The 27,741-nt window shown below is 36.4% G+C and overlaps 2 protein-coding genes across 5 annotated transcripts in view; one reads left to right on the top strand and one right to left on the bottom strand.

The window, feature by feature from the left end:
* The first annotated feature begins 543 nt into the window (after positions 1-543).
* Positions 544-27,741, top strand: part of LOC110022081 (cytochrome P450 86A1) — a 53,342-nt gene continuing 26,144 nt past the window's right edge. For 2 of the 4 annotated variants that reach the window (XR_002293734.1, XM_020720867.1), the window contains exons 1-2: positions 544-640; positions 778-960. The gene's annotated coding sequence lies outside the window, so the exon portion shown is untranslated. Of the gene's footprint in view, positions 641-765; positions 961-1,148; positions 1,488-27,741 lie in introns of those variants that run through there. The other 2 variants (XR_002293733.1, XM_020720868.1) reach the window with 2 other exon arrangements.
* On the bottom strand, positions 11,338-12,135 carry LOC110022084. Its single transcript, XM_020720871.1, has one exon. The coding sequence runs from the start codon at positions 11,973-11,975 to the stop codon at positions 11,655-11,657; it is 321 nt and encodes a 106-aa protein (XP_020576530.1). The 5' UTR covers positions 11,976-12,135; the 3' UTR covers positions 11,338-11,654.

The following is a 27,741-nucleotide window of genomic DNA, read 5'->3' on the forward strand; positions in this document are numbered from 1 at the left end:
TTGTAAATATCAATGTTTGGGGTGTTATGCATGTAAACAACCCAAATCAATTTAGTATGGTAAGATGTTGTATGTGCAGCTTAATGATGTCAGACTATGATGACATAGAAGACAGACGACCCATAACTAAACGTAGATATATGCTCTTTCCTTATTATTATCTGATATTCTACAATGGGTACCAATCAACTGGAACTAGACATGCCAATTTGAAATTTAGCTTGGCTCGTCAATTCGGTAGATTAACCCAATTGGTCAACCCGATAGCTAGTACTCCGCAGATCCGTTCAATAGGTCAACCTAGTTGGTCAACTTGGCTACTAGCACATGACATGTGCTTAAAAATAAAAAATAATTAGGCACATTGAATCTACTAATATATTTTCTAGTTCATGACAGCCATTTATTTATATTCAGAGAGTAAAATAAAATGTGAAATACCTAAGTAGAGAGAGTGCTAGATTTGTAAATATTCATTTTTATATCATTATATACTTATTGTGCAACCGTTGTGTTGCTTATTTCCCGCCAGAGATACGTTAGGGCATAGCGCGGAAGCGGAAGCGGGGATGAAAGACAGGAGTGGTACCCGAAACCCAAAGCCTGATTCTGGTAAACGAAGAGACAAGACGAGACGAAGGTATTTTCGAAGTCTCAATGCTTGAACTCCACTCAAGAGCATCGATTACACATCGCTATTCTCTCGATCAGATCGTTTTGCCCCTTCAACGATCTTTCTTACTCGCGCACTTTCCCTTATTATAGTGGTTTTCTCAGGTCCACAAGAGCATGGCAATAAGGAAGCGATCCTTTAATGGTGGAAGCTTGGGCAGAGGAAAAGATCCGTTCAGAGCTGTCGTGGAAATTGCAGTGGAGTTGCAGCCGATTAAAAGAAAATCTCGAGAGATGCAGCGGACAGGAGGACTGAAATGGATGTGAACGGAAATAAACTAAAAGTTGGTTAGTGCCCATTCTTCCCATTCTTCCTTATTATTCATATTTATACAACTGCCATTTAGGTTATATTCTCCGATTCTTAATCAGGCTCCGAAAACTGAAGAAATTTGGGTGTTATGTCCATATTTAAACTTCATTTAGCTTCTGCTATGAAATAGTAATCCGGATGGATTTTCTGATGTTATCTTCAGGGTAAATTGCTCAACCCCTTTCAGATTTGGGTAAATGTAGGCCAGTGAGTTTTCATTTATCACATAAGATGAATGGAGTGGGCGAATACCGCTTGGTGACTTCCATGTTTGTGCGACCAACAAGTTGTCTGAGTGAACTTAACGAGAATGGAGGTAGAGACGCGGTGTCACTTGAAATTGACTCGAAACACCCTAACTTCACCAACCATTTTGCCAAATAGGCAATTCCGATGCATCTGAAACATTGAAAGGGTCCGGAATGCCCCACTTCATTGTTGAGTTGCGGCACGAGGGAATAACCAGCACATGTTACGATAGGAAATTTGCGGGGAGCTCACAGGCGAGTAAAAACTTAATTGAAAATTTTATTATTAATTATATTGTAAAGCACTTGTATATTATGTATGATAATGATAATAGTCGCAATAATAATAATGATATAGGTACACTAGAAATGATGCATACATATATGTATATTAATGTTAGATTGTGGGTACTTCTATGATTCTATCCTTTAACAAAATATTTATTTCAGACATTATATTATTATTGAGTTTTATTTGCAAAGTAACGTCCAGATTATTTTTTAAGACAAACTCAATTTAAGCCTTAGAGTTTGTCCGTGCTGTGAAAGTTAAATCTATTCATAATAGATATATGCCACCTTAAAGATGTATTTTACTTTTTAAAAAAATTAAAATAGTGTTACTTATGATTTGAAATGAAATTTTTGGGTGATACAAATACAAAAAGTAAAGTTTAGTTGTTAGACTTGTTAATATATAAGAACTGGGTGGTTTGTATGTAAATGCCCCTAAATAAAAATAGTTAAAAGAAGTTACCAAAATAGTTGAATCAAGCCTAATGCTCATACAAGGGCATAATCTTTTCCCCTTGATCAAGCATCCCGCTTTATTAAGGATTTGACCTTTAGAAGTAGGAGAAAGATCACATATGCAGAGCAAAATTTATTATATTTTGTGCATGTATAATTTCACTTTTTATAATTTTGAAAAACCTTTGGTTTCCATTTCCAGTGATCCAACAAATATAAAAGTTACAAAACTCAATTATCAGAACAAATTGAAATCTTGATACTTCAAGAATTCATAGAAGGCTAATCATGATAACATCTGATCGCTTGAGAAGGTTGAAAGAATGGACAACTCTTCACACTGTAAATTGCACTAAAACATTGTGCAGGAAAAAAGTATGCTTCACAGATAATCACGAAGCCAACGGCCATGATCGAGTACAGCCACTGGAACGCATTCCTGGATGGCCGAGTGCAAAGAACGATCATCAAGCATTAAGAAGCCAAAAATGTATTGTGGGTAGCTTGAACAGAAATTGACATCCTAGGGGCAATTGATCTTAAGCCAAGTGGATTTGAGACTGCGCAATTTGACTAAAATCAGGAGGCAAATACGTCAGACCAATCGGCAAGGAGGTTCAGAAAAATCCGTTGACTGGGAGCAGGTGCTTGGTGTCGAGTGGTCGAGGCCATTTATCCAATGACCGGGCAACTGAAGGCAGACGATTGATGGTTCAGGCGCCCAAAAGCAATCGAAATCCTTGATATCTTAGTTGTTGACCAGACAAAAACATCTCAGTGATCCCAAAGGGTTCTGATCAGCACATCCTTCGACCCTGCATCAAAAGTTTTGTTTATTAGAAAAAAATTATTGTGCTTGCTTTCAGTCGTTGGAATTTGCCGAGTGGTCGAGACCCCCATCGTGCAGGTTTCTGAGCTCAAGCAGCTCCTACTCAACGTTTTTGATTGCTCAGAGGTAGCAGGCGCGGGATTGCTCCAAGTTACATTGGACGGTGATCACTTCCTCATCGCCAAGAAATTTCACTATTACGTGGTAAGTTGAGATAATAAGCTTTAAAGAATGAAGCAGAGGGGCGGCTGAAGATAGCTTTATAAGTTGGTGGCGAGTCAACAGCTAAAAAGGCCTCCATATTTGTAAATTTTTTTTATCATTTATCCCCAATTAACTGGCAGGGCGATAGTCCCCAATACTTCATCTCATCAAAAAAGCCCTAGAGTGGGGCTGCTGCTGCAATCAGCCGATCATTTCCAAGACCTATCTTATCAAACACCGCTTTGAATAGAATGTTCATCAAACCATCGTTATTGATAAGAATGCTACCAATCTGGTAGTTTTTTATCATTGTCGTGATGATGATGATGCGTTGTAAGGGTTCCCCTTAAGGGGCAAATTCTCCTCAGTGAAACTGTGTTTGGGAGCGATGACGGTTACTCATAGTTCTCCCGACCAAATCTTCTTAAAGTCGAATTGTCAAGATGAGTATCCTCTTCTTCCAAAGATAGCAAGAATGATGCTAGCAGTGTGTATGAAGTAGGCTCTGACAGGTCCGTCTGAAATTTCTCCCATCATAGCTTTCCATTGCCTTTAGGCCTTTGCTCCCGGAGCTACAACGTAAATTTTCTAGCCTTGATCAACTCTTTGACCAACTTTTCAACTCTTTGACCAACCTTCGGAGGTGTCAGCATTCCTTCGTGTCATGATCGTGGTTTCGATGGTAGGCGCTGTATTTCTTCGCGTCCCAGAGGTAAGATTCAATTTTCTTTGAGGGTGTTCTCTTGAAGTACTCTTTATTTTGGATGACCTCCACTATTTTGGCCATTGAGACAGTCAGTTGAGTCATTTTTAACAGTTCATGGTTGGGCAGTGGGTGCTCATTGTACCGAGTCGGTCGCTGATTAAGATATCAAGCTCGACTTCCTCGGTTGTAAGCTCTATCAGTCATCCTATGGTCCTGAGGCAGTTGAGCATCTTCGATCGTGACCCTTGGAAAGGCGTGAGCCATCTCTCGATCTTTATCTATCACTTTGGGAAGCCCTCTTCTACAGGCGACGGGTGGACGATTATCAGCCAATATATGTTTGTTGGCCATCTCCAATAACTCAGCTAATGTCTTTGGTCGCTACTGACCCAAAGCATATCAAAAAGGTTCTTCTTGCAGCCCTTGAGTTGCGACATGAGCCACCATGAGCTCCATATTCTACACTTCCAATATCTTCTAAAAGCGGATAATAGAGGAGCGAAGGCTCTCATTCTATCCGTATCTGATCTGCAGGAGGGATTGCAAATTCTTCTTGGGCTTCTATGTGCTGGCAAACTGCCCTACTAATATTCGTTTGAATTCAACAAATGATGTGATTACTCTCGACGACAATGCTTTTAAAACATTTGATGGTTGACTCCCTCTGCTTGGTGAGGAGAAGATGACACTTCAGAGCGTCGATGATCCTGAGTAGAGACATAGTCGATTCAAATTAGGCTATGTGGTCGATTGAATCAGTTCTGCATTAATAAAACTCTAATGTTGGGATTTTGAACCTTTTTGGGGGTTAGACATCAAATATTTACAGTGAGAACACATTCTCCAATTGTCTCGATTGATGTCAGTCAATTAGTGCTGACCCAACACTTTCAAAATATTGAGTATCCTTTCTTGACCAGTAGCAACAACTCGTGTCCCATAACTTGTCCAAATTCTATATTTTTATATAGATCTAGGATCGAACATGTATATACGGAGTTTGATCGTTTTTCTTGTTTTTTTCCTAGTATATGTCACTGACCATGCGACACTGGTCTCTTTTTTATATTTTGGAGTGTTTTTACTTCTTATCACGTGCCTCGATGCTTCGATTATTTTTCTTGTTTCTTTTTGGTATATCTAGGATATAACAAAAATTGTAATTTAGGCTCTTTAGAATCTTAAAATTATAAATTTTTCTATAAAAATCCTAATAAAAGATTCAAGGTAAATTAAAATTTACGATTAAAAGATTCTAGTTTTTTAAAATCTATCTTTTACTTTCCTGCACGACCTTCGAGTCATTTTTAAAATGAGCTGTATTGCATGGGCATAACTTAAGTCATATGCTAGGGCCTCCACAATATCGAAGGATTGCTCTAGAAAATTGCATCATTCGCATGTCCCGAGGAGAAACCTCGTGCTTCTCCAACCCGACTAACCCATCACATCTTTCTATATAGAAGATTGTCTAGTGCGTCTAGGTCATTAGAAGGCTCCCTAACCCAGATAAGGTGCATACTTTTTGTATGGAGCGTTTCCAACTTATAGCTGAATTTCCCTTTCTCCTCTTTTCTAGCGACATCCTTGCCATTTTGGTAATTATAAGTCTCACTTCTTGGAGCTCCACCTGATAGTCATAAAATAGAGTTTTCATTTCTTTGAACTTAGGGCTACCGAGATTCTCGCGGACGACGCAATTCAGAGATTGCTGGCCGGAGAGCCCTGAACGTTTTAGGTCGACTATCTTCACAACTAGGTCGACTTAGGGTCTTAGTAGCTTGGAATTATGGATATGTGGTACTCTGACCCGTCTACTTTTATCTTCTAGAGACTACTCCTCCCTTCCTTTGACTAGCCTTGTTGAGCCATATCACTCCTTTTGCATTCGTTGGCATTATCTCAACAACTGATTGCCGATGAGCTACCGCCCGTTTGAGATACGACGAATTGTCCTCTACCCTTATGGCTTGGATGTGTTTTGACATATCGAGATTCCTCGTCGGGATGATTCAGTTATTTCACAGGCTCCGTATGTCGATGAGTCTGTTATCCATGTACGGACAATGAGAGACTCACTTTCCGTCCCGTGGCTTAGTGGGAGCTTTAATGTGTCAGAGCATTCCCCTGCGAAATAATCATTTTTTGATAGAATTGTGCTAGTCGTCACTACTAATGTAAATAAAAACTTTTTGAATAAAAGTATTCTCGGGCAAACTCCAAGATGTAATTAATCAAGTGAGATATGTTCCATTGAGAATACTCTAGACCCCATAACAGACAAACACATAATTTACATAGGTATTCTTTTGCAGATATTGATCCAACGTGCTTCCGTCTGATCTTATTTAAACAGACATACTCGACCCATCTTTGCGAGATTTATTGTATGCATGCTCTCCGTATTTTTTCTCTTTGTCAATTTCATCTTTTTTTATTTCTCTCTTTTTCTGATCATTCATATGATTCGGAAGGGAGTTTATTTGAAAAAAGGAAGTATACGGTGATAGATAAACTGATGACTATTTTAAAAATAAAAAGAGAAAAAAACAAAAATAGTATATTTGACTATAAGGCACAAGTATCTTTTGGTACTATCATCTACAATACAAAATATATTTTAGAATATCTTCACATAGATGTTTGGGGCACAACGAAGTCAACATCATTTAGCGGGCGGATATACTTTGTTATTTTATTGATGTTTACTCCAGACATATTTAAGTGTACATTAAAAAATGCAAAGCGAGGTGCTGAAAATTTTCATAACTTGAAAGAAGTGAATTGAGACTCGTACTGTTAAAAACATCTGATGTATTGTATCAGATAATGGGGTTGAATATACTTCGGATGCATTCTTACAAGAGTGTTAGAGAGCTGAGATAGAACATCATTTCACTATTTGAGGCTCATTACAACAGAATGGGGTGACAGAGATGATAAACCAAACTTTGGTGGAGAAATATCAGTGTATGTTATCCAATGTTGAGTTGGATAGAGTCTATGGGTCCTAGGTCATAAACTATGCTTGTCACTTTCCTTCTGCAGCTATTGGGAAAATAACCTCGAAGGAGATATGGTTAGAACATCCTGCTAGAAATTATGAGCACATGAGACTGTTTGGGTGTCCAACTTATTTCTACATGTAGAATAATAAATTGAAATCATGAGCAAAGAAGATGATTTTCATTAGCTTCAGGTGGAGTTGAGGACTTTAAGTTGTATGATCAGTTTTAAAGAAAAGTTTTTAAAGGGAGACTACATTCGACTAGACAAACTTGTTGAGAAATTAGGACTCAAAGCAGATCTAGAGTTCTACTAGGACCATAAATATGTAGCAGAAGTTAGAGTTTGATGCAACTCCATTTGTTCAACAAAGTTCATCCACTCTGACTCAAATACCTGATTTAGTTGAAGTTTAGAAGGCATTTGTTTATAGCGCTCAGGAGGAGGTGGAAGAAGATACTGAGGATGAGACTCATGCTCAGGAATCTATTGCTAAGAGCAGGACCAGAGACCAGAATATCTCAAAACAACTTTGTTGAGGAATCACGTTGCATTTGTACTTTCAGCTATGGATGCAGAAATTCTTTGTCACTACAAAGAAGCGATGGAGAGCCTAAACTGTGTTCTTTAAAGATCAAAAATAGATGAATAGATAGAGTCTCTTCGAAAGAATGATATTTGAAGTTTGGTGAAGCTTTCTCCTGAATGAAAAACTATCGAGTGCAAATGTGTGTATGCAAAGAATAATCTGATGAAGCTGATATGCTTTACAAGATAAGATTAGTAATAAAAGACTTTGCACAATAAGAAAAGTTTGATTATGATAATGTATTCTTCTGAGTGGTCAAGCCTCCTTCAATCCGTGTTCTCTTAGCACTTGTAGCACTATATGGTCTGATCTTGGAACAACTCGATATGAAGACAATATTCCTACAAGGAGAACTGCAAGAGGAGAGCTACATTTGCAGTCGCCTGAATATGGAGCATCAAAAGACTGTTTGCAAACTAGATAAGTATTTGTATGGGTTGAAACACTTACCACGACAGTGGTATAAAAAATTTAACACGAGGAGTCAATATGATCATTGTGCATATTTCAAGAAGTTGGCCAACAGTGAGTTCATTTATTTGCTTATATATGTTGATGATATGTTGATTGCATCTATTAGTGAAATTGAGGTTGATAGAATTAAGAATCAACTGTCTAATTTTTTCAAAATGGAGTTGGCTGAAGCTCATAGATTTCTTGACATAGAGATTCTCAGGGACAAAACATATGGAAAGGTTTTGCTTTTGCAATTAACTTAAGTTTGGAAGGTGCTGAAAAAATTTAAGGTTGATAACTCGAACAAGACAATGAGTCTATCAATTGCATCTCACTTTAAGTTTAGTTCAGATCAATGTCCTAAAGTTAACCATGAAAGGAAATATATGTGATTGGTTCCTTATGCTAGTGTAGTGGGCAGTCTGATGTATGTCATGATTTGTATTAGACTCTATTTAAAAAAGCGTTATTGGGGCGCTCCCAGGGGCGAGATATAAGCCATTTAGATAAGCAGTTTAATGTAGCTACAATAATTGCACTATAGCTATAGTAAACTGTAAATTTGATTTTCAATGTCTTATAATAATTTTTTTTATTAAGCACAAATAATTTATTTTTTGTCTATTAATATTCATATTTCTTATTTTTTTTATACTGTGGGGTTCACACCCGACGCCTTGGGGCTTAAGCCTCGCTCCGTAACAGCTAAACGCCCCGCTCGACGCCCACATCTTTTAAAACATTGATATTGTACCAGACATTGCAGAAACAGTTAGTGTTATAAGCAGGTTTATGCATGATCCAAGAAGAAAATACTGACAGAATGTGAAGAATATTCTGACGTATCTAAATGGTACTGTGGATGTTGGCTTAGAGTTTGAGAGGCATTCAACTATTACAGATTTGTGTGTAGGCTACAGTAACTTAGACTATGTAATCATATGGATAGACAGAGATCTAGAACTGACTATTTATTCACATTAGCTGTAAGTTCAATCAGTTGGAGGTCGGTTCTTCAGTCTTTTGTTACTTTATCTATTACAGAAGCTGAGCACATGACACTAACGGAGGCAATGAAGGAAGTGATATGGATGCAGGGCCTATTGGATGACTTGAGAGTTGATTAGGAGTCTCTGACGGTGTTATGTGACAGTCAAAGTGCAATATTCTTGGTCACAAATTTAGTCTATCATGCTCGTATCAAACACATTAATGTCAGGTACAACTTTATTCAAGACTTGATTGATGGTGATAATATTATGTTGAAAAAGAAATATATAAAGGAGAATCTAACGAACATACTTACAAAACTACTACCAGTCCAAGAGCACATACTATAAGAGTTTGTTGAACATCTGAGCTCAAGACTAATTGTCCAGTAGACATTTTGAAGATTTATGCGAGACTTGATTCCTTTCTTGAGAGGGGTGCGTAGACAACTTTTTTGGTTCAAATGAATTGGAGTTTGAAGTTTGTTTGATCATCTTTCACTTATTTGGAAGTAAGAGATGAGGTAAAGGTAATTGTATTTATGATTTTTTTTATAACTCTGGGTAATTTGGTCTTTTGACTTTATTTATTTATATGTCCTAATTCTCCTCCGTAAAAGGAATTTAGAGTTCATAAGAAAATTATGATGCAAAGTGCAGAAGTTGTAACTTCAAGCTATTTTTCTTTATCCCTATCCGGTGCTAGTGAAATCTCCTTCCTCATTGACGTAGGCTAATCAACATAAAGCCAAACCACGTAAATCTTGTGTTTGATTGTTGTTGTGTGAAATTTTTTCGTTTTCGCATTGTTTTCACATAACATAACCTCCTCTTTTCATCTTTTATATCATTCAAGATCTCTTCTCCATTAGAAAAATTTGAGTCCTTTATACTCTTCCTCGTTGTATTCTTTATCCGTCCTCGAGTCTTGAAGTTCAGATACAACACTTGATCTAATATTTCTTCAGGGTTCCAAAGGCACATTCTTATTTATGTAATCTCTTATGCCACCCATATCAATCCTCATCATAAAAAGTAGACGGATTTGCTGTGTTCGGTGTTTTTAATCACACCTATCCAGGGAACACAAGACGCACAGCTCACTGCCCAGCCCATTAGAGCAATACACTTATCTAAGAAATTTCTTATTAAGATGCTCACATAAGGGATGTGCGAGGTGCTATTGGCTTGCCTTGCCTCAACTTCCTTTAGGCGGGAACAAAATCCTGCCGTTAACAACACCATTCCTTGCATAATAGAGTCAAAAACTAAAAATACTTTTTGTTTGGAATGAACCAAATGATGAATATATTATTATTATTCACAACAGTACCGTTGCTATGAATTCAATTGAAGCCTAGACTCTAAATTTTTTTATTTAGTTTTTTTTAATGTTTATGTCGCAATCAATCAATAAGATTGCGGTTGAACTAATTATGTTTTGGATCTCTGCAGGAGAAGCAATTTGCCCTGAATCTTTTTTACTTGATCATTTCTATATCATACTACGCATTTCATAACTGATTCATAAGTTGAGAACTTCATAAGTCCTTCCAAATTTGTGAAAGTCTATTACGCTTTTAATACCATCCCAGTAGCATCTACCAATGTTTAGCATCTACCAATGTTCGGCAGCGCTATACTAGGTGGCAATTCTTAAGAGGTAAATTAAGTAAATAACATTCGATTAAAAATATAAAACACAAGTTCAAAAACCAACATTGCTATTCCATGTTACATATACTAGCTCGACTGCCACTGGGCACTCAAAGCAGCCTAATCCTTCTGGCTAATTTCTTTCATATATGTCTCCGCCCCGTGATTCTAATTCAATTTCCAATTTTTCGGAATGAACCGACCTGGTTATAAAAGATCATAGAGATAATCTATCTATACTTTCTTTGTGAGCACAAATTTCCATGCAAGAGGATTATAATGAATGCAGTAAGATTGTACAATTCATTTGTTACTTAATTCAAACATCTGATTATCAAAGTTATGTCACTATCGTGCACTTCAACTTTATTTTACTTTTGCCGAGTTTTGGGCATTTTGTGAATTTCTATTTGGTAGTTTTCTCGCTCAGGCTAGAATAATGTTTCGAGATATAGGGCAGACTCAAATATACCAGTTTCTAAGCATTGCGTCAAGCCTAGCACCATTAAATCTTCATCAGACTGTTTTTGAGCAAATTTGGGCTATTATTCTCTAGATAATTGCCTTTTACACCTACATGTGAGGACTTGCCACCTCTTATTGCCTGGATGAGACGACCTGTCCGCCCGTTCCTACTAGATAAAAGAACAACTTATATGTCAGCGTGTTCCAAGAGAGCTCAAACAGAGCAGCACACACTTGTGCCCAACAAACAATACAGAGTTATTTTACTTCAACACTCATAGATGAATCTCGTGTTTTTTTTTTTCTTGCTTGAGATGATAGTTTTAATTCCGGTACATGCCTAAAGGCATCTTTTGTACAACCTTTTGGTTTTAGTAAGGCAAAATACACATCTTTAAGGATGAAAGAACAACAAAGTAGCAAGCTGCCGACGAAACCTAGAGAAGCACAAACTAAATTTTTTCGACCCCAAAAATTTCTTTCCCATCAACTCGAGCAGAGAACTGTAAATAACAGGAACAAATAATGAACGACCGCATAAAATGTCGGCACTTCGAAACAGAAATTTTAAATCAACAATAACTAATGGTTTGCTGCTTAACACGATAAAAAGCAGAGTTGAACGTTGGAACCGCAGTCGGTATCCGTAGAATGGAAATTCGAAAAGTAAATTAAAGAAGACTAGCGGCCGAATCACAAGTTGAGAGGAGCATCTAGTAGCTGCCATATTCCAATAACCAGGAGTTGTGGTGTGGTAGGTGTCTGTTTTGTTCATTTCTTAGCGAAAAGGCCTCCAAAGACGCCGCCACTACCATTGGTTTTCTTGTTGCTGGGGACAGAGACGGAGTTGGGGGACTTGCGACGAGTTGTACCAGTGGTACCGGTACCGCTGCCGTTGTTTTTTCCCTCAACCTTCTTGAGGATTGGATCCGTCTCGACGAGCTGATCCTCCTTTTGAAGACCGCTCAGTATCCAATCGAACAGCCCCTTCTCCTCCGCACTGCCGCCGGTGCTTTTGGTCGTTGCTGTCGCCTGGAACACCCTTCCGCTCACTGCTACTGGTGCAGCAAAAGCCATGCCAAGTGATGCCATTGAACTAGATGTTGCGTTACAGCTGCACGCGCTCCTCAGCCAAGAGGGACGTCGGTTTCTGAGCCGCTTACCCTCCGTTGCTTTTTATGGAATCTTAGCGATCAAGTTGCGTGCCTGATGCACCTTTTGTGGGTGATCAGACGGTTCTGAAGATTGCGGCGTTGGGCCTTTCGTGGGGCGAAGTCCACACGTACCTTATCTGAATAAATCCCTGAATGCTTACTGGTTGTAAAACTTTATGGTGGCAGTTAAGGTTCCAACTGAGTCAAATTAACATGCATGAGCTGAGCTTGGATTAATTAATACATCATTAATTAAATTTGATGGGCTAATAAGCTATTTCTTATTCAAATAATTGGCTTGTGCTCCCTCATATAAAATGGTATTTATATTCTTATTTATGATATTGTTGAATACGATCTGGACTAGGACTACAAGCAATCGCTATCATTCCTTCCTATCAACCTTTGTCCTTGCGCACCATTCCTAACTTGCAAATGGTGGATCCCCATCGCTCCTTCGGTTCATGGGGAGTCTCCTTTCTTGTATAGGCGAGTGAAGCTTTCCCTAAAGTGGAAATCTCGCTTTTTTGCTCTGATCTTCTGGATTTCTTTCTCTTTTTTTTTTTTCTTTTCTAACTTTTAGAAAGGATTTTCTTTTTTTCTTTCTGAGAAGTTGTCAAAATTTCTTTTTCACCTTTTTTTTTCATGAGATCTCTATGATGAGATCGTGCCCTAGATTTTCTCCAAGGTTTGAGACAGAAAGGATATAGAATCTTTATCTGAATACCGTCTATTAACCAAGCTTGGGGAAATTCTGTTTCTGATAATTGAACACCGTTATAGGTGCATTTAATATGGATTTCTCTATTCCATTCCTGAAAATCCTCGTCCCACTCGGGAATTTGAAAGAATAACAGACGGAAAAGATTTTTGGCTATTCTTAATGAAGGCAATAGAATGTCTTTGAGAAGAAAAGATTGGGTTACTAACATCAAACCTCTTATTACTTGAGTCAATCTAAAGGTATCCCAAGCTTCTGATATTTCTATCTGTTCATTTTTCTCTTTTTTTTCCTCTTTCTCCTTTTCTTCTTTTTTCTCTTCATTTTCAAAAGAGGAAATTTTTCATTCTGATTCTTGTTCTCTCGCCATCCAATTCCTAAAAATTCGATTCTGAATTTCGTTGATATCAAAAAACGAAAAAAAAGATGTTTTGTCTAGACGATCCAAAAAAAGAGGAGAATGTACATTGACTTGAAAGAGGTTCCAAATAACTGTTTGACGTCTTTGAGCGCGCATGGATCCTTTGATTAGATTGCGACGAAAATCCGATTGTTGTGAGTAACGTATCAAAGCCACCTCTTCCTCTTCCGTTTGATCATCCTTTTTCTCATTGTTACTAGTCTTCTGAATACTAGAAAGAGAATTGGTATTCTGATCATTCTCGTTCGAAATTCTCACACGTTTGGCTCTTCTTGAACGAATTGTGAATCACACCCTATGAATAAAGCGTAGAACATGAGAGAGAAGAAGAGAAAGAGAGGAAGAGAACGATAAAGTAGAATTTCTAAAGATTTAATTTCAGATTGATTAGTTTTTTATTGTAAAAATAACTCGTCTATTTATAGGCAAGGGCATACAAAAAATACAATTATTTACTTACCCTTGTTTTAATAAGGGTGTTGCAAAGTAATTTAATCATAAGCAAACAAATAAATAAATGAATAAAAGTCTTCAATTCGACTACCCCACCACTTGACCGCCTGAGATTGGTAATCGTTGTATCGGCAAGGCCCATTTGGCAGACTCTGTTGGATTTGGCTAGCCAGTCGACTTTTGACTCATTAGCTAATACTCCTATGATCAGGATGGGACTAGCTAGACTTCGAGTAGAGTGCGAATCACCGTAATTCGACAGATAACTTACCTTATCATAGAAGAACCATCAGGGTGCTCTTATGAGTGTCGTGATGAACACTTTCATACACTTGGCAAGTCTGATGGGGTTCCTCCGAGATGACTCATGATGTTGTGAGAATTGGGTTAATACCTTCTCTCGGTTAGACAAGTTCAGACCTTTGACCTGGGGAACTTTCGTTTGGCTGGCTTGTAATACGACTTCGATATATATTCAAAAGAAAAAATTTGAAATGACCTCGATAAATTAATATAAGTATATCTCTTGAAAAAAGAATTTTATTGGAGGAAATTTAAATGGAGATGTTGGTAGAGTGGTAGAAGATTTTAAAAATATTCATAGTGGTTACGGTTTTGGAACGATTTATGAAAAAGATATAATCATATTAGATTTTTCCTTAGCGTATGATTTTGTTATTGCTAATACTTTATTTTAGAATAGAGATGAGCATATTATAACTTATAAGAAAAAAAAAATTTGTTGAAAATGTAAAGATTGTAAAGTTATTCTAAGTGAAAATTAAGTACTGAACATCGATTATTAGTTTTGGATTTTAAGATGAAAAGTTATATGATATAAAGTACAAGGAAACATTGTCATAGAATTAGATTGGGACACATAAAATATAAATAATTTTTTTTTATGAGTAAACTTCAAAATTTTAAAATTTGGAATGTTCATAAAGAAGTGGGATATGATGAGGTTTTTAAGAAAATCAATGGTAAAAAATCAGTGGGATCTGATGATATGCCAATTGAATTGTGAAAATATTTAGAAGAATTGGGACTTATTTGGCTTGCTAAACTCTTTATTATTATTTTAAAAATTAAAGAGATGCTTGAGGAGTGGAGGAATAATACTTTTGTCCCTATTTTTAAGATTAAAGGGGATGCAAAAGAGTGTGCAAGTTATAGAGAAATTAAGTTAACGTGCCATACATTAAAACGATAAGAGAGGGTAATTAAACATATGTTAAGACGCGATACAAAATTTTTTCGTGATCATCTTGGATTCATGCTATGCAGGTTGACACATTCTAAGTACTATGAAACACTGATGACTCACGTAAGTACACGTAGCTTATCGGTAGACCAGATTAGAGTCATATTGTCGATCCTAGAGGAAATCGGGTTAACCCAATTTTGAAAAAGCTTTAGTCTACTAATATTGGACCTAGCCTGAAATGTTTGATTAACAAGTTTGAGTAAGTTTCAATCCTAAATTGTGGCAAGTTTGTCAATCCTAGCAAGCAAGAAGATTCTTATAAAAATTCAAGTGATGAGAGATTTCTCCCATGAATCAGTCAAGCAGTGGATAGAACTAAGAATTAGGTTCAAAAGAGAGTGTCAATCAAGAGCAAAATTCTTTCTTATCCTCTTTCAATTGTCTAAGAGAGATCAACAGTCTTAAGTTTAGTTCCCTAAAACTCTTGATCTGCCCAATAGAAAATATCGTCTAAGAATTACAGAAATTCATTGACAATATTCATATTCCAATGAGATTATGTGGTTAACTTTTTTGTTCTACAAAGAATCCTTTCGAATCTCAATGTTCACAAAACATTTTAACAATCCACAGGCTATGCAGAAAGTAAATTAAGATTACAAGTTAATCCAAAACTTTTAGAACATTCCAATGCAAATTTCTTAGAAATCCTTAATCATATCCAAACACCATCCTAATTTAAGAGAGAAACAAGAAGAATTATTCATGATTCATGACAAAACACATCAACACAAACTTTGCATTAAGAAAAGCCATCATACACCAAGTCTTAATAGAGAGATCCAACAAAAAATACAACTTAAATGTACTTATCTCCTTTCAAACACGCAATATGATGAAGTCACAAACAACAAGTGTTACACTTTCTCAATCCTCCAAAGCACTTTCTTTTCTTCTCTCCAAGGCTTCTTGCTAATTGTTTGACCTTCTCCACAAGTTTTTCATGCTCCAAGTTGCATAAAAATGAAGAAAAAGCCCTCTTTTTTATGTTTTCATTGTTTAAATAGTCTCTCCCGGCGAAACGACCCAACTACTGAAACCACCAATCGACGCGTTCTAGCGCTTAGGCGCCCATACTTGGCTTCAGGGCGACGTAATCCTGAGTTCATCACAACGCCTAGGTACTGGTTTCGTGATGACTAGGAGCTGCACTATAGCATTAGGCGCTACAATTGTGGAACATAACATCAATACAAATCCCAGCGATCAACAATTGTAACTTGCTTGTAGTAAATATAATAGAAGATTGCATAAACAACTTAAATCAAAATGTAACTTTAGTGCATAAATAAGACCATCATCACAGATTGCCCAAATATATTACAAGCATCATAGACAAGTCCAACTAACAATAAAAATAAAATACGGGTATCATCAACATATCACAACTACACGACAGTAACAACAGTAAAAAATAGCTAAAGGAAGCGGTCAGAACAAAACAGGAGCAACAATATCAATCATCTCATACGTGTCTTCCTCCTTCGGTCGGCTAGTATTATCATAACTAGTGTAAGGCGTATGTGTAGGAAAAACCACTGGATCAGGTCTTCCAAGCCATCAGCTTCTCCAATACATCTCTAGCTGCGCTACATGAAAATCTTCAAATAGTCAAACCGGCTCTTATTCTGTAGGTCCATTTGATAACAATTGTTCACAAAATCATACACTTTCGACTGGATGATGGAGCTGTCGTTAGTAAGGGTATTAATCGTGCAAAAAATAGAAGCAATAGTAGATGAAGGGCGAGACCTCAAAGATGAAGAAGGATGTGAAGAACTCTCACCTCTCTCAAATGAAGTACAACTATAAACCCCAATACTCCTCTTTTCTATCTATTTAATAGGAGGCAATAGTTCCTCGCAACTCTCATATATCTCCTCAGCCATAACATAGATAAAAAATGGTGGAAGGATGTCCCAATCAAACGGTGGACCTAGGATTCATCTTGTTTTTAGTTGGTTGATTTATGATTTCCCCAACATCAATTTTATTATCCCCTTGAATGGACAGCTCTCTCACGGGTGACCTCGCTCAAATTTGTGGAAGGAAAGAGTTTGGCATATATGAAATAATGCCAAGCTTTTGACTCAACATTCAGGAAAACAGAAGAAAAAAGGATATTCTTATTATCACGAATCTTCCACAGATCTCTCCCATTTAAAAAACTAATAATCTCATCCAATTCCTTGTCATTGGGTCTGAAATTGGAAAAGAAACTATTCGGCCTATCTGGTAGCGAATAAATAACATTAATATGCTCCGCAGACATGCTCGCCTCCTTCCCCCTCACATAAACTTTATTACATGAATTCCTTTTGGTTTGCAAAGAATTCATGACCCACCGGAGTAACAACCACGCTAGTTTTAAAACAAAAAGTTTCACAATCCCTTCTGTCAATTACACCTTTTACCCGACCCCTTGATTCAACAAACTTTCGCTGAAGGATCAAATTCCAAGACACATTAACTCATTGTAGCGCTCTTCTACTTCAGCGCTAAAGAATTTCTTGTTGTCAAAAGAAGTTCTAGCCTTAGGACCTCCCTTAGTCTTTGGATCTATGAAAACTTGAAGCAAGTAAGAAAAATGCGACAAAGGATCCCAAAGTTTGCAAGGAAACAAAATACAAATCTCCTTGGTAAGCTAAGATCAAAACCTCCAAGTAAATCACACCTAACCGACAATAACTCAAGATTTATAAAGAAAAACTTGAAGAAACAAGCTCAAGGTAGCAAATGCTCATCTTTAGATCATTAGATCCACCGATTTATTTGAGTCTTATTGGCAAAAAATCTCTCCTTAGCGAACCCTCGGGTTGGCGACAGAGAGGAATGGGAGATGGACGTAGAAATCAGAAAATAAAATGGTCAAAACAATTAAATACATGGTTTTAAAAAGATTTGGGCGCCTAGGCGCCAGATCCAGATCTGCACCATCTTGGTGCCTTAGCATTCACATGCGGCACCTAAGCGCTGCAAGATAGTTATTAGATACCCATACTTAAGCGCCTAGGCGCTTGGTACAAAATTTCACCAAGAAATGAAAATTCAAAATGCAATCCACTGGAAACAATCAAACTAACAAAACACAACATAATTCACATGAAACACACTAAAAACAAGAATTGACAATGTCGCACAAACACAGATACACTTGGGTTGCCTCCCAAGAAGCATTTAGTCAATGTCAATTTTACTTTTAAAGATGACCGAGGTTTACAGTCTCTCTATGGCTAAGTCCATCAAATTCTAAGTACAGTTTGAGTCTCTAGCCATTAATCTTAATTCTTAAACACCGTATTAAACTTTTTATCCTCAATCTCAACCACTCCAAATGGGTAAACTTTAACAACAGTGAAATGATCAGACCACCAGGACTTGGGTTTTTCAGAAAGTAATTTCAATCTTGAATTAAATAGTAAAACCTCTTGTTCAGGCTGAAATTTTTTCCTAATAAGTTTCTGATCATGCCATTTTTTAGTTTGCTCTTTATATATTTTTGACATTTCATAAGCTTCATTTTTTGTCACTTTCGATTCATTTAATTGTAACAATCTTTTTTCTACCAAATCTTTAAACTTATAAATGAACTCTTTCATCGCCCAAAATGTCTTATGCTCCAATTTCACAGGTAAATGACTAGGCTTACTAAATATAAGCCTATAAGAGGACTTTCCAAAAAGTTTTATATGATGTCCTATAAACCCATAATGCATCATCTAATCTTAAGGCCCAATCATTCTTATTTGGATTTAACGTTTTCTTAAGGATCCTCTTAATTTTCCTATTCAATACCTCCACTAAACCACTAGTCAGAGGTTGACAAGCAGTAGAAATCTTATATTTTATCCCATATTTACCAACTAGAGTTTCAATTCTCTTATTCCTAAAGTGGCTCCCCCCATCACTGATAATCACCGTAGGCGTTCCAAATTTGTAAAATATATTCTTCTTAACAAACTTAGAAATGCTTTGAGCCTCACAGTTAGAGAGAGTTTCTGCCTCAAATTATTTTGAACCATAATCCACGACCGCCAAAATATAGAGATTTCCTAGTGAAGGTACGAAAGGGTCCATGAAATCTAAACCCTAAACATAAAAACTTTTCACTTTCAAATTATAATTCAACGGCTATTGTCCAACTAAAGGCTTTCCTAAAAGTCCTCAGAACTTGCATCAAATTTTTTTCTTGCAACTTCTTGAGTTCTAAGGATAGGATAATAGACAAAGTGGAAGTCTCACCTAAATAGGCATATTTTAAGTGTTTGAGTGAGACTTCTATTTCTAATTCAGGAGGCTCTTCTATGGATGTCACTAAGGTTTGGAATAGTTGGTTGTATCAATAAGTTCAAACCTTTACCTAAACACCCTAGGGCTTGCCTCTAAAGATAGAGCTAATTCATTCTTAGAATCTCTATTAACTCCCCCACTCAAACTTCGCTCTACTGTTTTAGCTTCCAAAATCTCCTGAAATTGCCTTTAACAAGCCCATCAACCATTTCTAGGCTAAAACAAGAATCTTCTCCCTAATCTGAAGGGTGCTTCATTTATTTCAAATCATTAAATGTCACATCATGATCATTAACCCTCATCGTCAACTCCCCCTTTTGAAACCCGTAGGTAATTTTATGGTTCAAAAAATTGGTTACAAGTTTTGTAGGTCAGCGGATTCTTCTACTAAAAACACACAATAAGTACATTAATACTCACTTCTAGGGTTCCATCATCTTGCTTACAACCCACACATAAAGAGCTCATTAAAAAAAAATTAAAGTAACCCAAAAAAGAAAGGCTTCGAAATTGCTTAGAAGTATGTATATATAGCCTAGGCGTGCGCGTACCATGTCCTGTTGGTAGTGCAGCCCCTCTGAAGGTCGTAAGTCCCCTCAGGTCACAGGTTCGAATCCCCCTATGTGTAGGGTGTGGTGCTCAAATATTTAACACACCTAGAGATGACTGAGGCTCGTCTAATAGTCTTTGGTCATTCCTTAAAAAAAAATAGCCCAGTCGTGGCTAGTGTTCGGCTCGTTGAAAAATATTATTGTTCATATTCGGCTCGTTAAAAACAATTATTGTTCGTGTTAAACTTGTTAATATATCGAGTTCAAAAAATTTATTCATGTTTGACTCATTTGCTTAGCAAGCCGAACATAAGTTGTTCGCAAACAATGAGTTATTTTGATACCCCTAGTCATGCAGTCGTAAGATATTAAAGGCCCGTTTGGGGCAGCTTATTGGGGTGTGACGGCGTTTTGAAAATGCTGCCGCCCTGTTTGGTAATCACGTTTCGATGGCTTATTCTTGCCGCACTGCGTCCGCGTTCGATAAATCCTTATGTTGGTTTGACGCAGGTAGAGCCCCGCGTCCGGTGTTAGCGACCTGCGTTGCCTAGGAATTCAGAAAGGTACCCCTGATCTCCCTCGCTGGATTCCTTTCTGGTTCTTCACCCTAGAGGAGATCGAAATTTCTTCCTTTCCAATTTTCTTTCTTGATCATCAGGTATCCTTTCGATTTCCCTAGCTGCGATCCTTGGAAAGCTTTATTTTCTCTGATGCTTTTTCTCGGAAGTGTAGAAGCAAGCAATGAAAAAAAAAAATTTCTCCTATGAAATATGAGTACATTACGGGTTTTTAGGTATAGCCCAGTTGAGATCTGTGGCATGAGTTGTTTTCTGCATCTTCATTTTCTCTGGTTTTTGGGTTTTAGCCCAGTTGAGATCTGTTTCATTTTCTCTGGTCCGATGTTGCTGCATCTTCATTTTTGCGTAGTTGTTTTCATCTTTCATATGAGACTTATGAAACGTGAGATCTGTTTCATCTTCATATTTGCATAGGTTTTTGGGTAAATTTCTCATTGTATGAAACTTATGAGATTCTCAGTAGTTAGCTTGAGGGCAAGTCTAGCCTATGACAGCAAAAATGATTTGGCTACAAAAAAATTATCAAGGCAATTTCCTATAGTTTTATACTTGTTGGAATATATGTTATTTGGGTTTTCACTACTGATATGGATGAGACTCTGTTTGTGTGATGGGTGGTATTGGCTCCGGTTTTAAGCAAATTGGTCAAGGTATTACTGTTTACCTGCAGTTTCTGTGATGGAGAATTTGCAGGAAATTTGCAGGAATTTCTGTGATGGAATTTCTGTGATGCAAACAACAGCATTTTTTGTTCTCTATCTGCAGTTTGATTAGTTGTTCCTTTTGATTGGCAGCATCTTGATTTGGTTTTGTTCATCTTGGTTGGCTTCGTTCAAATAAGCAAATGTTGATTTGGTTATAAATTGAAGATTATGGTTTGGTTCATGAAAATGCATCTCAAATCATTATGAAATTGTTTATTCTCCTATGGTAGCGTACTAGCATGTAATTCTAATGTTTCAAACTATATCTACCTTGCCATTGAGAGGATTTCATACTCTTATATTTCGTTTTATGTTAAAACTGGCAATGGTTATAGCATTGGAAGTTAAGTACGTACAAAATGACAATGTTTTCTTAGTCTTTCCGATTCAGGGATCTGTTAATGCTAGCTTGGTCTTTCCGATACCGAGATCCTAATTTACTGGTTGTACCTGTTTTTGGTTTATTTTTTATATGCATATACGAGGCTTTGTTTTTAATATTAGACTTTTAAATGACATTTATACGGCTTATAGCTTTTATATGAGGAATTTTTCACATTTTTCAAGCTATCAAAATGGGGAACGAAAGAGAAAAACTGACATTCGGTTTTTAGCATACATGATAAGGGAGGTGAAAATACACATATTTATATGATATTTGAGGAGGTGGAAGTTGGCCAACATCGATATGTTTTTATGATACAAATTATGTATATATGTTGTCAAAGAATATTTCTCGAATGTAACTTGCAAGTTAAGAAAATGCATTGCAAATGTGCTTCCCTTGGATATATATGTTGCATCATTCTACTTGAATGATGTCTTCTATTTTTATTTGTTATTTGGGGAACTTTTATTATCACCAAAGGTAGAATAGGGAGGAAGAATTGCATGTTGTAGTGTTCTCCATTAAGATTTTATACTTACGTAACTTTACACAACTGCATAATAAAACATGTTCGATGTCTTATTGTGGATGTAGGTCTTTGACCGAACCGCATAATTCTTTTATGTCCTGATATAATTTTTTTTTTAGCAAATACCTACTATGTTGTTTGTATTGGTGGCAAATCCTTTGAAAGTTGTTTCAATGTGATTATTTGGAGTCTGTTGTTGTTGTTGGCTTGTGTTGCTGTTGTCTTGAGATTCATAATTATGAACTTCGTACTTGTGCTATTGCAATTATTTCTTCAACTATTTTCTTATGCATGTTGAATTACAATATGAATTTTTTTATGCAATATGCAATTCTTCATATAGTTTTACCATGACTAAGACAAGTGAAAGTGGTCCGTCAGCGATGTGTGATAAGTAAGTTAAAAATATTTTCTGTAACCTCTACATCACCGAGATTGAGATCCGGAATAGGCCAACCACCTATTTCAACAAGAAAGGTTGGCAAAATATAGCTAAAAGGTTTAAAGAAATGACTGAAAGGGATTATGACAGACTGAAGTTTAAAAATAAATGGGATCAATTGAAGAAATGGAAAATTTGGAAGAAAAACATTTGGAAGGAGCTGAAACGTGGATCCACGAGCTTGGACTGAGATCCCATTAAAGCTCCACCGCCTGCTCCACTTCCTGACAGCACTATCTATGATTGTCTTCGAACTTTGGCAACTATCCCTGAATTAGTTGTCGATAGACATTTTCATACATTGTGTATGAAAAAGTTAGAGGATCCAACACGTAGGCAAATATTCATGGCTATGGAACCAGAGCTGCGCATCGAGTATTTGCGTGTTCTTGTGGATGAATGAGTTTTTCTATGTTTTCTTTTGTTGTATTATGAATTCTTTGAAATCATGCACTCATTGGTTATTTGGAGTTATTTTTTTTAAACTGTACTTCTACATGATTCCTGAATGCCTTAGTATAGCTCTGCACAGTTGTTTTGTAATTGGGTGAGTGCTCTCCTTATTTATTTCTCGTTCACTCTATTTGTTAGACATTACGGAACTAACCGACATCTTTCTTCCTTTAGGATGGATCCACAACATGAACGTCGTAAGAGAATGGCATGGGTTGCAGCTGTTGTCATATTACTGTTAGAGTATTACCGATCAAACAACGTTCGTATACCCCGTATGACCTCCAGCATTGTTGGGGATAAATGGGTAGGTGAGATGCTTTCTGAACATCTAATTAGGTTCAACAATATATTTCAAATGACTGTACCGATATTTATGGATCTCTTGCAAGAGTTATCCCTGAATCACAGACTCCAAGGTTCTTCGAGAACGACGAGAAGGGAGGTGAGAAGTCTTCGAGAACGACGAGAAGGGAGGTATTGACTATAACACTATATATTATGTCACAGAATGACTCAATTAGGGGTGTTATGGAGAGATTTCAGCATTTATCGGAGACAATAAGTCGTTATTTCTCCAAAGGCATACAAACAATTGTTAGCTTAGCCGCTAAAATCGTGAGACTAGAGGATCCATCATTTGCTAATATTCTAGGACAAATCGCAACAAATCCCCGTTACATGCCTTACTTCAAGGTAACTATTCTTTTCTTTACCTCCAAATCAAAATATAAATATTTTCTAACCCTGTAAAATAGAACTGCATAGGTGCAATTGACGGTACTCACGTTGATGCCCGACTACCCAGCCAGGACAAGGTGGCTTACATTGGTCGAAGTGGTTCACCCACGCAAAATGTCATGGTGGTATGTGACTTCAACATATATTTCACATATGTTATGGCGGGCTGGGAAGGGAGTGCACATGACAGTAGGATTTTCTCCTATGCTACCAGGAATAGATCATAAAGTTTTCCTCTTCCGCCTTTAGGTATGTTTTGATTTAGAAAAGTTAGTTATATATATTTATTGCAAATAACAATATCTACCACAACAGAAAAATACTATTTGGTTGATGCTGGATACCCTATGCAGAGGGGCTATCTGAAGCCATATCCAGACACTAGGTACCATATTTCTGATTTTGAGCGAGCAAGTAGAACCATTCATGGCAGGAAAGAAATGTTTAACAAACATCACTCTTCTTTACGTGGGGTAATTGAAAGAATATTTGGAGTTTGGAAGAAGAAATGGGTCATCTTGGGTGATATGTCGTCGTATCCATTTCAGAAGCATGTGCATATTGTGGTGGCAACAATGACACTTCATAACTTCGTCCGACGACATCCTTCACGTTTAGATACGGACTTTAGTATGACAAATAACGATGATCTGAATTTCTATGAATAACCATCAGAATTTTTGACCGGGCTTTCAGTTCCTGAGGTTGAGAATGACTGTAATGAATTTGAAGTTCATGACACGGAGGGTGTGGCTGAGATGACTACCTTGAGGGAGTCTATAACAGATGTTATCTATGACAGCTGAAATGTCATTTTGATGTGTACTTTTTCTTCGTGCATTATAGATTCATTTTGATGTGTACCTTTTTTTTCTCTTTTAAGGTTCGACATTCTACTTTTTTTTGTTTTTTTCATAGTCATACCAACATGACTTCTAGGATTTCAGTGACAGATAGAGTTGTTTTGTGTCATTGTGGAGTATCAGCTCCGTTACTCACTCCCTTGCGATGGGCCGACAGTCTCACATGTTACACTCGCAGCAGTGATGGAAATCCAGTGTTTTACCAGGTTAATAGTGCAGCTGAAGACATACGTAATCACAGTTTGAAATTGAATATTTTAATATTTCTCATTGTAGTTGTACTTGTCTTTATCCTGTTTTTATTTTTTCTGGTGTTCATGAGAGTGAGAACAGTATGTCATCTTTTGGAACTGATCTGTGATGATTTTATGCTTCTACACTTTCTACTTTTGTAATACCAATAAGTTATCCTGAATAAACTGCACCAAACAGTTTTAACATATAGGGGCAGAAATGTTATTTACACAACCATAACTATCAATAAGCTATTTTGAATAATCTGCCTCAAACAACAAGCCAGTTTATTCTGATAATCTGCAAAAATAATTTATTTATCAGCAGATTATAAACAATCAAAAGCTGCCCCAAACAGACCCTAAGTGTAGGGAGGAGATTTAAATCTTATTATTTATATTAAAATTTTGATTTAAATAAAATTTAATATGTTTATATATATTTTTGTAATTAATAATTTTAATTGATTTTAAATCTTTGTAGGAGCCAAACATGGACGAACAAATTTTTGTTTGTGTTCGACCTGTTTTGCTTGGCAAACAAATTGAACACGAACTATTAAATGAACTGAACACGAGTTGTTCGTGAATAACAAGCCGTTTTGACGGCCCTAATAGGAATGACAAGTTGAAGTGACTCTTTTATGCTACTGATCAACAACAATGCATCAAAATACAATACGTTAAGATTACTTAATTTAAATATTCTATTGACGATGAGAATTAAATCTATTATTCAGACCCTCCTGAGGCAATGTTCTCAAATATTTTAATTGAACAAAAAATATAGTATTAGATTTTTTTTTCTTATAAATTGTTGCAAGATTGAAATAAAAAAAATTATAATCATCAAAAATAAAAATTGAACGTTCAATGCATTTAAAATTTCCTGCTAAAAATTATACATATATTATTTGTAAGTTCTTTTAGGGTCTGTTTGGGGCAGCTGCAGCTTATCCAACTTCTGCTGATAAGCAGCTTATTCTGATAATCTGCTGATGAGCAACTAATCCGGATAAGCTGTTTGGTTGTTTGGTTGGCGCTTATGAAAAACAGTTGATTCTGAAAAATTTACCATTTTGCCCCTATTCTGAATAAGTTGTTTAGTTATTTGGTTAGTGTGTTTTGTAAACAACTTATTTGGAATTTTTTTTTAATTAAATGAGTAATCTATGCAGCAGAATTTGTTATTTTTTCAACAAAATTAAAGATCAATGTTCAGACAAGAAAATATCAAAAAGTTGATTCATATTTATATAACTAAAATATATCCGATCACATCAAACGAATATGTTACACATACAAAAGTTAAATACACCTGCACATACTAGTACAAAGTATAATGAGAGCTCATAAAAAAGAAAAATAACATGTTAAAATGATAAGTAAAAATATGATAATGTTAACTTTATAATATAACAACATATCACGTCCCATGCCACCTGGCGCTAACACTCCAGAACCCTGAGCAAATATGTCCGACTGAGATACCGTAGAAATAGAAGCACTCGAACCAGATGCGGTGTTCTGAAATGTTGATATCGACGAACTCCGATCTGGGGTGTCCATCAGGGATATCATAGAAACATACTCCCTGTCGGCCCACCTGAAAAAACTGCAGTCCTCCTGTCGTTGTGCCCACCTCGGACACCTGTAAAATTGTCTTCCGAAGCTATGTGTCTGGCGTGACATGAGTAGCAAAGATGGTAGCCCGCACCGATAAATCACTTTCTCGGACTTCCCTGAATATCTGGAATTCATCGTCCTGCAGTTATTAAAATAAGAATAGATCAGTCCAAAAATTAAGGAAAATGATATACAAAAGTGTACAACAGGTATTAAAATCCAACAAAAATTATAACCATACATAATGTTGTCAAATCGGACAGATTTATGACACTAAAAAATTTATGGCTTTCAGAGATTGTGAATCCCATTCTTTAACTCAAGATAAAGTATAAACTATCTGCTGCTCATCTTTAAAGCGGTGGTTGCCCTTGAAGTCATGGGCCATCCAAGCTTCTTAATCGCCATGACACATGGAAAAGTAAAAAAAATGAAAGCTTAGATGTTAAATATGTAAATACATAAGAATTGAATTTAAAAACTGTGTAGGCAGCAGCTATAGAATTGCAAGGAAGCAACAACAGCATTAAGGAAAATAACCAGCAATTGGAATGAAAAACAACCATTTATTAAGGGAAATATGTATACCCAAGCCAAAACTAACATTAATAACTCTTCATTCTAATTTAATCTAAAGCCATCTTTCCAATCCAGAATATGAGTGTTAAGATAAGTTCAAACAACATATACACTCGTAAACTTCTTTTAAATAAAGCAACATTTACATAGCACACAGTTCTAATGTACATACATTTCTCACATCTAAACTCATACGACAAAGTCACATCTAAAATTCTATGTAGTAATCTCCAAATGAGTGAACAATTGAGTTGTTTCATATAGCCAAGCTGCCACTAATCTACTAAACAAGACAAACATAAACTAGAGTTGCAATTTGCTTTTACATAAAAGAACAAAGCAGCTCTAAGCAGGATACCGTAATGACCAATTTTTTTAAGGGATCTAGAAAGTTTATATGAAAGCAGGGACATAACTCAAGCTATTTCATCTTTGCAAATCAATTCTTATGTATTTACATTTTTACCACCTTATCATATGGATTGGCAAAATAAATCAATTCTTATGTATTATAAAAAGGGTGGCATTTACATTGGCATTTACATACATTCCACATTTACATACATTCCACATAATTCTTATGAATTTACATATCTAACTGAACCTGTTTTTACATTTATACCACCCAAATCTATCATATCACATAAAAAACATAGGAATTGAGCGGTATGCATGTAAATATTTCAAAAAAAATAAAAAAACAAACCATGAGTACTGATATCAAGACCTACGACATAATTGGCAAGCATGTTGATATCAAGCTCAATCTAATAATCAGTCTATCACTTAACTGGTTTTTAACTTACAAAGCTCAATCTAATGTCAGCCTCAGTATTCTATTTCCACAAATAAAAATTATGAGAAG

This window comes from Phalaenopsis equestris, unplaced genomic scaffold (genome assembly GCF_001263595.1).
Source record: "Phalaenopsis equestris unplaced genomic scaffold, ASM126359v1 Scaffold000167, whole genome shotgun sequence".
NCBI classification, from domain to species: domain Eukaryota; kingdom Viridiplantae; phylum Streptophyta; class Magnoliopsida; order Asparagales; family Orchidaceae; genus Phalaenopsis; species Phalaenopsis equestris.